This window comes from Delphinus delphis, chromosome 7 (genome assembly GCF_949987515.2).
Source record: "Delphinus delphis chromosome 7, mDelDel1.2, whole genome shotgun sequence".
Classification (NCBI taxonomy): Eukaryota; Metazoa; Chordata; class Mammalia; order Artiodactyla; family Delphinidae; genus Delphinus; species Delphinus delphis.
This window is the reverse complement of record NC_082689.1, coordinates 72583737-72596304: the sequence shown is the minus strand read 5'-3', so window position 1 is coordinate 72596304 and position 12568 is coordinate 72583737. Positions and strand designations below refer to the sequence as shown.

At 38.8% G+C, this 12568-nt stretch overlaps 1 protein-coding gene across 16 annotated transcripts in view; it reads left to right on the top strand.

The window, feature by feature from the left end:
* Window positions 1-12568, top strand: part of PKP4 (plakophilin 4) — a 251983-nt gene that overhangs the window by 205614 nt on the left and 33801 nt on the right. For all 16 annotated transcript variants that reach the window (XM_069540863.1, XM_060016763.1, XM_069540861.1 and 13 more), the window contains 2 exons: window positions 5561-5693; window positions 7031-7244. In XM_069540863.1, the coding sequence (XP_069396964.1) occupies window positions 5561-5693; window positions 7031-7244 (347 nt within the window). The remainder of the gene's footprint in view (window positions 1-5560; window positions 5694-7030; window positions 7245-12568) is intronic.

Below are 12568 nucleotides of genomic sequence, written 5' to 3'. Positions count from 1 at the left end.
TACATGATTTTGTTTTTTGTTCTTTTCTTTTTTTAAATTTGTTTGTTTGTTTGTTTACTTATTTATTTTTGGCTGCATTGGGTCTTCGTTGCTGCACGCGGGCTTTTTCTAGTTGGGGTGAGCAGGGGCTACTCTTCTTTGCGGTGCACAGGCTTCTCATTGCGGTGGCTTCTCTTGTTGCGGAGTGTGGGCTCAGTAGTTGTGGCTCACAGACTTTAGAGTACAGGCACAATAGTTGTGGCGCATGGGCTTAGTTGCTCTGCAGCATGTGGAATCTTTTTGAAGTCCTCACAAGAACAACAGACTAGGGCACGCTACTAGATACAGAAATTCTCAAAGGGGTTTTGAATTGTAGGTAATTTAGACCATCCCTTGGCTGAATCTGCAGAGAAAAGAATAGCTACCCAGAAAAGCAGTGAAATATGATAAGAGCTTTGAGTTTAGTATGCATTCCTGAAGACTTCAGTTTTGACCTCTGATATGAGCTGATTCATTATAAACAAGGATTTCGTGTCTGATAATATACTTCAGTTATTCATAGTATGATAATTTCATAGTCTAATGCATAAAACTGTTATGGCTAGCTTTGATTATGTGAAACTTTACTGATAATGCATTTTGTAAGATGAATAAATGATTATCTTATAATAGGTGCATTTATTTATTTGAAACTGGAATCCAAGTGAGTTTAAAGTTTGAATAGTCAAACCATGAAATTAAAAACTCATGATAACTATTACTTAATTTTTAGTTTTAAAAATAGCAAATTTTACTATTTTTATTCACTTCTAAACTTACTTCCTCTGTCATTAATGCTACATTATAGTTAACCTGAAAACTACCCTACAAGACTTAAGAAGTTGTTGATGTTTTATACATAAAAGGAAATGTATGAGTTTTTTTTAATAGTTGTCTAGTTTGGAAGCAAAATTTATTAATAGTACAAATAGTTCATCTGAAAGGAGTAACAAAGTACTTGTTATGGAAAGTGACAGTGACTGAAAGAATGACAGCATTCATGGTGTTCTTTCTGAGGATGGCTTCAGCTGTGACATTCAACAGAATAATTTCATTTGCCATCTCCTTGACCTTTAAGGTGTTGTCAAATATTTTACTTCTACATACATTATCAAATCCATAATGTAGTGTTGTTATTTTTACTGTAAATAGTCAGTTGTCTTTTAAAGAAATTAAGCTAAATTAAAAAGATGGTCTTTATATTCACCTGCATACTTAGTTGTAAATAGTTCTCTTCATGTCTTCCTAGAAATTCTAGTTTCCATCTCCACTCATTTCCCTTCAGCCTGAAGAACTTTCTTTAACCTTTCTTGTGTTGCATGTCTGCTGGCAAGACATTCTCTCAACTTTAATTTATCTGAAAGTGTTTTCATTTACTCGTTTTTAAAGGATACTTTTGCTAGGTATAAAATTCAGGGTTAATAGGGTGTGGTGTGTTTTTTTTTTCAGTCCTTTAAAGGATGTTGTTCCTTGTCTTCAGACCTCCATTGTTTCTGATGAGAAGTCAGCCAACATTTGTACTGTTCTTCTCATTATGCAACGTATCTTCTCTCTGGCTGCCTGTCAGACTTTTCATATTATTGTTGACCTTAAGCAGTTTTACTCTAACAAGCCTAGGCATAGTTTTCTTTACATTTAACCTGCTTGGGATTCACTGACATTCTTTTAAATATTGGTTGATGATTTTACCAAAATTGAGACATACTCAACCATTATTACTGTAAATATTTTTTCTGGCCCAAAATTCACTCTCCTCTCCTGGGATAACTTGACATCATCTCACAGGTTACTGAAGTTCTGTTCTTTTTTTTTTTTTTTAATCTTTTTTCTCTGTATCCTTCATATTGGATCTTTTTTTTAAATTAATCTGTCTTCAGATTTGCTGTGTTTTTCTTCTGTGGTCTCCAGTCAGTTGTTAAGCCCATCCAGTGGATTTTTTTTCTGACACTTTAACTTGGCTTTTTTGTAGTTTTCATGTCTCTGATAACATTCCCCATCTATTCGCTCCTTACATACATCTTTTGCTTTACGTCTTTGAGCACATTTATAAAAACCATTTTAAAGTCCTCTGATCATTCCGACATCTCAGTTTTCTCTGGGTCTGTTTCTATTATTTGTTTGTTTACATCTTTGAGAGTCACATTTTTCTGTTTCTTCTTATGCCTAGCAGTTTTAAATTATATGCTGATTGTTGTGGATAATACATCGTAGGGACTCTGTATTATGTTGTCTCCTCTTAGGATTCTAAGTTTCGTTGTGGAAAATAACTAAATTACTGACAAGTGCTTTTGATCCTGTCACAATTGGTTCTGTTCTTTGCTAGGACAGGTCTATTTTAGATTTATTTTACTCCTAGAACATGGCCCTGACTCTGTGGAATGGTTCTTACTCCTAAACAGCTATTCTCCACCAGACCTGTACATGTACATGGAAGGCACGTGTACAGCCCAGTGCTCAACTAACGACTTGTGCGTAATCCTTACACAGACTTGTTAAATCTCCCCTGCATAGCTTTCTCCTCTCCAATATCCTGCCCTGCAAATTTTAACCTCTTGAGCATCTCCAAATTCCAATCTTTCCCCCTCAGTTCACTTAGACCATCATGCCCATTCAGACTTGCTTCCTATGCCATGATCCAAAAAGTGCCCTCAGGCAGAAAGCCAAGTGAGTACGGGGTTCCCAGGGTGATACCCCCGCCCCTTCAAGGATTGCATTCTTGTGTTACTTGTTGTCTAGGGCCTGAAAACAGTTTCCTCACACATTTAGTCCAGTTTAATGGTTGTTTATGGGAGGAAGGCAAAGTCCAGTACTGGTTACTACTCTATCATGGCTAAAAAGAGAAGTCTGGGCTTAGGTTTTAATGAAGCAAATCTTGGCAAGCATTGGTGCCATCCAGCCAGCCCATGAATTGATAGAAGTCTTTCCAGGGTAAATTTCTCCTGAAAATCAAGGTTGGAGTTGGTGTCAACTGAGCCTAACTGCCCATCTCCAGCGGGAGCCCACCCTTTGTGTTGTCTGGCTCAGGAGGCACCCAAGGATGCTAGGAAATCTTGACCATCCCTGTGCCATTTAAAGAGAACAGAAATGTGTATTTGTAATGATTGAGTCATCACGGAAAGATTAAATCACACTCCTTGCACTCTGTTAATTACCTTATAGATTTATATATAATAGACTTTAGATAGATTTTCATCAGAAATAGTTAACATAGTATAGTTCATTTTTCAGGGATGATGAATATTAGTAAAACATCTTTCATAATGCAAAGTATGTAAACTACTTTAATATATATCACCACAATTTAGTCATCATAGCCAGCCTAAGAAAAAGTTAGACATGATAGTTTTATTGTTCCTAATTTACAGATGGGGAAACTGAAGTTCTATGTAAATGGTTTTCAAAATCACATCACAATTGAAGGACCTGGGACTTAAACATAGGCAATCTAACTCCAAATTCTGTGCTTCTTCTGCTGCGTTATCCTGCCTCTCGGCGTTTATGGTCTTCTTAATGCCTGTTAATGACATCATCATCATCCAGTCTATTCCCCAAGCTGGAAATCTCCATCTCACCCTTGATTTCAGTTTTCAGTAGATCATCTGGTTGCCGTGCAAAGAATAGTTGGGGGAGGGAGTGATATTTGAAGCAGAGAGAACATGTAAGTGGCATGTAGAGGGTCCAGCCAAGATAGAAAGAGTGGATGGATTTGGTTTATATTAAATATTTTGGAGATAGTCAACAGAGTTTGCTGATGGATTGGATGAGAAGGATAAGGGAAAGAGAAAAATCAAGGATGGTCCTATTTTGAGCAAATGTGGGGATAGGGGATAGTCTCCTTGCCACCAGTCTTTTTTGATTCTAGTATATTCTCTACTTGGCCACCAGAGTTATCTTCCTTATAAATGTGACCTTGTTGCATTCTCTCACGCTTCTGCTTTAAGACCTCCACCAGCTTTCTGTTTCTTGTGCGTGGTGATAACATATTAGACCACTAACCTCCACCTCTTAATTACTAATCCCGGGTCCCTCGTCTATCTATATCTAATGTTATTTGATAGTGCCTACCTTATGGGGCAACAGTCAAGGTAAGTGAGATAATATTTATAAAGCTCTTGACAGAATACCTGACGCAGATAATCTCAATACGTAATTATTCATGTTATTGCTATTAAGACTAGACTTTTTTAGTTTGGCATACAAGCCCCTATACATAAAATTATGTCTTATTCAACGCTTGTATCTCCAGCACCTGTTCCGGCACTTGTAGCATAGTAAGAATGCACCAATGTGTGATATGAATGTGTGTGTGCAGGTGTGGAATGACCTGACCCTCTGTAGTGGATGTACCAGTTCATACTGGAGCCTTCCCAGAGAGGCTGTGGGCCTTTAAAAACTGGGCCATAGAAGTATCACTGGGTCATTAATTTAAAGATTTATTTTTAAGTTTCTTCAGGATTAATTCATTTTTGATTAACAGTTTACTCCATCCTGTTATCAAAGTCTGCAGATTTGTTGCTTTGTGAACCATTTGTAAGAAGCTGGTCTTTATGTAACATAAGCATAAAATCACATTTAACAAGGATTCCAAACAGTGAGCCGATCAAGTTACATCAGAAAATCTGACAATGTGATGTTACCTGAAAAAAACATAGTATAAAAGTATGTATGTATATTTAATATGATTGTATACTTATTGTACAAGAAGTGGGATAGCACGGGGGTGAGGGCACAGACTCTGAAGGCAGATGCCTGGGTTCAAATGTTGTTCTGTTGTTGACCAGCTGGGTGACACTAGGCAAGTCGCTTAGCCCTTCTGCTTCAACCTCCAAATCTACAAGGTCAGTTTAAGAATAGATGAACTAATATACATAAAATGCCTAGAATAGTGCCTGGCACGGAATAGTACATGCTATTTAGTAATAATCCAATTCTTTGAAAAAAATTCTGTACACACACATGTGCACACTTGCCTGCATATGTTGAAAAAAACACCAGTGGGAAATGTCAACAGCTGTTTTCTCTGGATATAGGGTTACTGCAGAAACATTTTTTATCATGTTTTATGTTTCTTATAATCAAGAGCAACCATATATATTAAATTTCTTAAAAATCATCAGGCACACAGTATTTCCACTGGCTTTTGCTCCTCTCTCCTCAGGAGTGACATCTCACCTAGCTGAAGTGCACTTGTTTACCTGAGCCTCACACCTGCGAATTTCTTACATAGGTAGAAAGGCGTAAAATTAGAATCAGGAGGAGGAAAACAAGAATGGAAAAGTTACCCATATTAAGAACCTCTTTGCTACCCTGAATGTTTCTCTGCATCTGTGCATCATGATTTCTTTAAGATCATAAGCATCTGTGATATGTTCATCAGTGCATAAAAATTATTTACATACATACATATATATATATATAGTTCTTTTAGGATTTTTGTAACTTCCCATTGTCTCCGCTGAGCTCTCTTCTCTGACAAATGTTTTGTTCAGTGTATCGGTAGAACACGGGCCTTCCTTTCTGAAGCCGCGTTTTTCTCGTGCAGGGAGTTTGCCTGGCGTGATCCCGAGTTACCTGAAGTCATTCACATGCTGCAGCACCAGTTCCCGTCAGTTCAGGCAAACGCAGCAGCCTACCTGCAACACCTGTGCTTTGGCGACAACAAAGTGAAGCTAGAGGTACAGGACCAGTGCCTGGGATGCCCAGAGTTGGCAGGGTGGGGAATGGGGAGGGCCGAGCAGTGCCTTTCCGTTTAGCAGCTGCGTGCTTGTGTGCTTAAGAAATGACCAGATGCAATCTAGAGGCCCTTTTCAAGGGGTGTTCTGATACCAGTGACTCTTTTACTTCTCAGCTGTGCATTTCAATATTTCTTGGGAAAATCTGGGATGAGATTATTTCTTGAAGTACATTTAGCATTTTCAAATCAGGTGTCCACTCATTAGCTTATTCATAAAACATGAAACAAAATCAATTTAACCTGCATTTTAAAAGTATTTTCTATAAATCTATTAGATACAAATTATAGTATGTACTTGTGAACTCATGTATTTTACGAGATTCTGGTCAGAATCGGTGCCAACACACAATTAAGTAAAGGATTTATAACCATTACTAATACCGAACATACAGGAATATTTTATTTCAGATTTTAAGCTTTTGGGGCTTTTACAGAAACATAGTGAGTCATTGATATTGGCTAGATTTAACATTTTAGACCTTTTTTCCTCCTGCAATGTCATATGGAACTTAAGCGTTTTTCACCCCTTAAAATTTAGAACAACACACAGTTACAGACTAAAGGTGAATGCAGTAAATAAAGCCCCAAAATATTCACATAAATATTAATGAAGTGACAAATAGAAGAAAATTTAGGGAGAGTCACCTAGAGAAACAGTTCTAGAAAGCAAATGACTTCAGTCAAAAATCTCTTCCTGGGGCTTCCCTGGTGGTGCAGTGGTTGAGAGTCCACCTGCCGATGCAGGGGACGCGGGTTCATGCCCCGGTCCGGGAAGATCCCACATGACGCGGAGCGGCTGGGCCCGTGAGCCATGGCCGCTGAGCCTGCGTGTCTGGAGCCTGTGCTCCGCAACGGGAGAGGCCACAGCAGTGAGAGGCCCGTGTACCGCAAAAAAAAAAAAAAAAAATCTCTTCCTGTGTTGTCTTCGACCCTGCATACAGCTTTGTTGTGGTCGTGTATTTGTGCATTTCACTTGGAAGTGACAGCATAATCCCTGTGTACATTTGGAGGGTTGGCGTATGACCATGTTACCTGCACGTGGCCGTTAAGCCACCTAAGTCTCCCTTCCCTTCTTTAAGCCATGAACCTGTGAAAAGAGCTTCATCTTAGAGTGTGTCCTTAAAATTTATAGAACATGTATTTTTTTAGAATAAAAAATAATCATTTGAAATGATCTGGAGTTGTATGTTTTCCGTGATCTTTCCATAACAGACTTTTGTTTGATCTCTGATTGACCACATGTCACTTAGGCCTGGTACCTAATATTTTTCATTCTAGGTGTGTAGGTTAGGGGGAATCAAGCATCTGGTTGACCTTTTGGACCACAGAGTTTTGGAAGTTCAGAAGAATGCTTGTGGTGCCCTCCGAAACCTTGTTTTTGGCAAGTCTACAGATGAAAATAAAATCGCGATGAAGAATGTTGGCGGGATACCTGCCTTGTTGCGACTGTTGAGAAAATCTGTTGATGCAGAAGTAAGGGAGCTGGTCACAGGTGGGTAAAGAATGTGATCATGTCTTGGAAGAGATGTTGAAAACCATCTAGATTCTGCCCATGTATGGTGGCATCGTGAAGGACTTGGAGGTTCTAGGTTGGAGGTGACAATACAGTGCTCACAACTGTGACAAAGGCTGTGTGTAAGTTAATCTAATGATTCAGAAGGTACTTGCAGTGCTGTAGTCACCTCGACTAGTATCATTTATTGTACTTGTTAGTGCATAAGTATCAGCTAACAGATGTCTTGTCACAGAGGGCCGAATACGTCATTTTTCATTACATATTCCGTAGTAATTACTTGTTTTAAATAGACTGGCTCTCCTTCCTTATGAAAATAAACTGTACTTAATGGATTGGCTACCTTCCACTTCAGTTCAGCCTGTGTCTGAAAGCCTGTTAGTATCTCAGATGCTTCTCTGGGTACTGGAGATGTAAAGTTGAATAAAACTCAGTCCCTGCCCTCAAGTAGCACTTCGATTCCAGAGGAACACAAGTGATTTTCTGTGAATGTCAGTGAAACGTGCAAGTGCTGGACTCCGTAGAGGTTGCATTGGGAGCACGGCAGATGGGTAGGGAAGTTCTCTGGTCAGTGTGAAACCAAAGCTGGCCTAAAGGTTGAGGAGGCATTGGCTGGGTATACAGGGGAAATATTTCCGGTCGCAAGCAGAGGCTCGGAGACAGCATGGGTTATACAGGCGGAGCTGCCAGCAGGAGGGGGATGCTGAAAGGAGACAAGAGCAGAGAGAAACACAGGCCTGGTTTGGGGAACTTGTGTCCCACATGCAGTGGGAGTGATTACAGGGCATGGCGTGGCTAGTTTGGGCTTTTATATGCATTCTTCCAGCAGGCAGTAGGGGTGGGGGATTGATTTGAAGTAGATGAGCCTGGCACCTGGGAGGCCTATGAGGAGGTCAGTAGTCTAGAGATAATAGCTTGAACTGTATCAGTGGTAGAAAGAAGGGGTGGGCAGTGGAGAAGAGGAAACAATGAGAGAAATATTTCATGGCCAGGCCACGATTGTCCAACGTGGGGAGTGAGAGTCCCAGAGGAACTGAGTGATGCTTTGTCTTGAGGTCAAGCTGAGAGAACAGTTCTGCAGGAGGGCGATTAATGACAGCACTGTTCATAACAGAGTATTAGGGGGAAATACTGAGTATTCATTGGTAGGAAAACGGTTAAATAAATGGCAGTACATTCACACAGTGAAACCACATAGAAGGGCTAAAGTAAGTGCATTAGAGCTATCTGTAGCAACATAGATAAGTCTCTAGAAACATTGGTAGAATGATAAGCACAGCATGACACTATGGTATAAATTTTAAAATATGCAGGTTGAGACTATCTTTATTTTTTGATACAGGCACATGCAATAAAGGTAGAATTTTTCATTAGAATGGTAAAAGACAGATTCAAGATAGTGGTTACCTCTACAGGGTGCGGGTAGAGAAAAAGGCATTGAGGAGTATAATCTGGCTCCACTTCTTTAAAAGGAAAGAGAAATCTGAAACAAAGAAGACCAAATGTTAATACAGTTGATCCTTGAACGACCTGGGGGTTGGGGGCCCTGACCCTCTGTGCAGTCGAAAATCTGCATATAACTTACGGTCAGCCCTCCGTATATGGAGTTCCTCCGTATCCACGATTCCACATCTGTGGATTTAACCAGCCACCGATTGTGCAATACTATAGCTTTTACTATTGAAAAAAATCTACATATAAGTGGACCTGTGCAGTTCAAACCCATATTGTTCAAAAGTCAACTGTATTTAACAAAGCTAGGGGTGGTGGACATCTGGGTGTTTGTTTTATATTTGCTATGCTATTTTTCATGCTTGAAATAGTTAATTTAAAATGTTTTAACGACATTTCTTCCAAGTGAATCCCATTCTCCACTAGCTTCCACTATGAAATCAGAGCTTTAGGTTCTGTCAGCTGTTATTCAGTAATACTTAGGAACGTAGCAAACCATCTTGAATCTAATATTTAGTTAAGGGGAATCAACTTTCTCATAAGATATTCATGTTTAAAATAAGTACCCTGTACTTCGAATAAGGTATGAAAATTACGTACTAAAAGTAGAATGCACTTTATATATAATCTTAAACTCCAGAATGGACCGCCTGCCCTAATGTAATTTGAATATTAATGCTTTAACACATCTCAATTACATATTGATTTATTAGTAAATCAATTTAGCTCCCTCTTTATAAAATGCTTTTGAAGCATCAAACCCTCTCACACCAAAAAATAAATTATTTACATTTACATACTCTGTATTGTGTGTATGAAATGAAAATTAGAACAAGCTAAATAAAATTAAGCAAAAAAATTATAGACATATCCATTCTAGAAGTTAGCACAATCACTGTGATTACACCCAAATATTTGTCCTAAGCCCCCTGTTAGGAAGACAGTGTTATTTGCAGTATATGAGTACTTTCTTTCCTCGTTTGATGTTTCTTTCCCATCGTTTTGAACTCTTCTGTGAACGTTCAAGTAATTTCTCCCAGTAATACACCTGTGCAGCCAGGAAGGCTGCAGAATGATGTGTGCAGGCTCCCTGAGGGATCAGCAGTGATCCAGGGTCAACCTGACCTTGGAAGCACAGCTTCTACTAGATTTGGTTCTGTTTTGATTAACTAGGCAGATTTATCATGACTTGGTCCTTACATCCTTGATGTGCAGCTTTTTTCTCTTCTTCTGTCATAATTTCCCACGGGAGGAAGAAGTCTTGACTGCATTTTTGTTTCTGAGGTTTTATCCTTGGGAGAAACTCTAACAGTGTCTTTCATGAACTGAGCTCAAGGAGTTTGTATGATGTAGTGATAAACAAGAAGTGTATGAAAGTTTGGTGATTTTTTTTTTCATTTTAGAATAAATCAAATTTATTTGAAGTAGAGCCAGACTTTACTATTAAGGGCTTTTATGTGCTAATTTACCTGGTGCGTACTCTGGATGTGAGTGCTAATTTAGATGTTTCACTGCATATATCTTCATTTCTGTTTGGGAACAGTACTAAGAACTGTGCTGAGAACACAAAAGTTTTAAGACTTGGACCTTGACCTTGAAAGAGGATATGAGTTTTCATAATTCAAAAAGCTATTTCCCTAATAGATTGTATCAGTTCCAATATAAAACTAGCAACAACCTCTGATATTTCTTTTTTGGAAATAGCTGCCTGTAGCTTTTAGGCTTTTTTTAGAAGTATTTTTTGGCCATACTTATAGGTTAGGGAATATTAAGAACTGTTTTATAACTCTGTACTTTTACCTGGAACAGTTTATACTGATATGTGGATGGATTGCTTATGAAACGTTTTCTTCAAAAGTAGTCTTTGCTTTGGAATGGCAGTAGTGTGCGTAAGCAATTCACTGAAATGCCAATATATAAAGGAGTTGGACCAGAGGACTTCGGAAGTGAGTTCCCAGTTTCAAAATGCTAAACGTCAGCCCAAGTTTGATTTGTACCTAAACACTATCTACCTAGTGTGAAACTACCAAGTCATAATAAATCGAGCATAGTTGCTTGGGGTCATATGTGTATTACATGTATACATGTATTTGTAGGTTAAGATTTATGGAGGCAAGAAAACTTATTTATTCACATTTCTCAGTTCCAGAATTTAGTGGTACCAACTTTAACTGATGATCAGTAATGTTTTAAGAGCAGCTAATCCCTGATGTATTTTAAAGAATGACAAAATCAAGAGAACCTTGAGCTCTTTCATTAACTATTCCTGAAGTCAGATACTCATACACTGTCTGTAAAGCACAGAATCACAAGGTTGGAGGGGACCTCCAAATTCACTTTGTCCAATCAGCCATCCAACACATGGAGCCCCTGTACGGCTTCCACACAAAGTAGCTGCCCACCATGTGCTTGAACCCACAGGGATAGGGGGCTCATTACTTCGTGGGATTAAGACTGAGCAGCACAGTTGTCCAGAAAGCAACAAGAAGACATTAAGTATGACTTGAGAGGCAAGGAAGATAAGCCCTCAGGACCTCATTTTGCCTAAGAGTAGCCCTACAAGAGAAGACCAGTTAGCCCCAAATCCAGCCTTCCAGACCTTTCCTAACCAGGAAAGCATGTCCCCGTCTGAACCATTTTCATTGAAACATGTCTGCTCCAAACATGGGTAGTAGGGTGCTCTGTGACTGCATCACCCACCATTCCCTATCAGCTGCCCATCTCCTAGAAGATATCCTTCCAAATTTAATGTTCTTCCAGTGTCTCCACAAAATACTCTGGCCCTGGCCAACCTTGCACGATGCTTGGCCTTTGTAGGTACGGCCTAAGAGTTCTTCACTGTAAACTGTAGTCAACTTAGGGTCATGAAATGTTAAAGCACCGTGAACCATTGTGTTCAAAATATTGTGTTATTTGAAGAAATTACTATCCCCTTGAAACTAGGTATTCTGTTGTCCTTAATATTAAGTAATTCAACCTCGTTATTAATTCAAAGCCTTTTCTTGCACTTCCCTTTGTTTCAGTCTGGCATTTTTAATGCACTTCAATGCAGAAATTTTAGCTATTCTTTTTAAAAGATGTCTTGCCTTTGCTTTAAATGTAATAACTGCCCAGGGCCTGCATTTTTGGCCACATCTTAATTTGCAGAGGTAGGAAGGAAAAATACTTTTGGCCCAGTGTATTTTCCCAGGACAGTGTGGCTGTCATTGTTAATTAAAATAGTTCTCTAGTATGTGACGTGATTCTTGTGTTTTCTTCACTGTGTTGAACATGTTCCAGGTTGGAACCTAATGAGCTTTTCTTTCGGTAATTGCCGATACGTGTAGGTGCTTAGGCTGAGGTTTTTATTCCAAAGGTACTTTTTACCTTTATTGTGCTTAAACCTGAAAGCTGGATGGAGTATCGTTGTTCCCCAGTTGGGTTATAAAATGAATGTCTGCTAGGCCACAAACTATGGGTGGAAAGTGGGAACATCTTGTCACTAGAAGAGATATGTTGAACTCATTTGTTCAAGATAATTAAATATGTTTCTAAGCTAGGATATATGAGTTTCAAGTTATTGAGCATCCTGAAAGCATTGTTTTTTAAAACTATATAAATTGAAGATATTGCATAGAATCTGCAGGCCTACCTTTTAATGAGCCAGATGTCCCAAAATTATCATGCTTCTCTTACCCCATTAACACTGGTATTAAGTACCAAAACGTAGCCTTTGAATAATAATAGACTTTGTTTAAATGACTGCTATATTCACATTCCTTCCAATTTAGCAAGAGATTATTATTCCTCCATATGGCTAAGTAAAATATTTCCACACTGTTTATTTTAAAATGTTTGGATGCCAGCAGTAG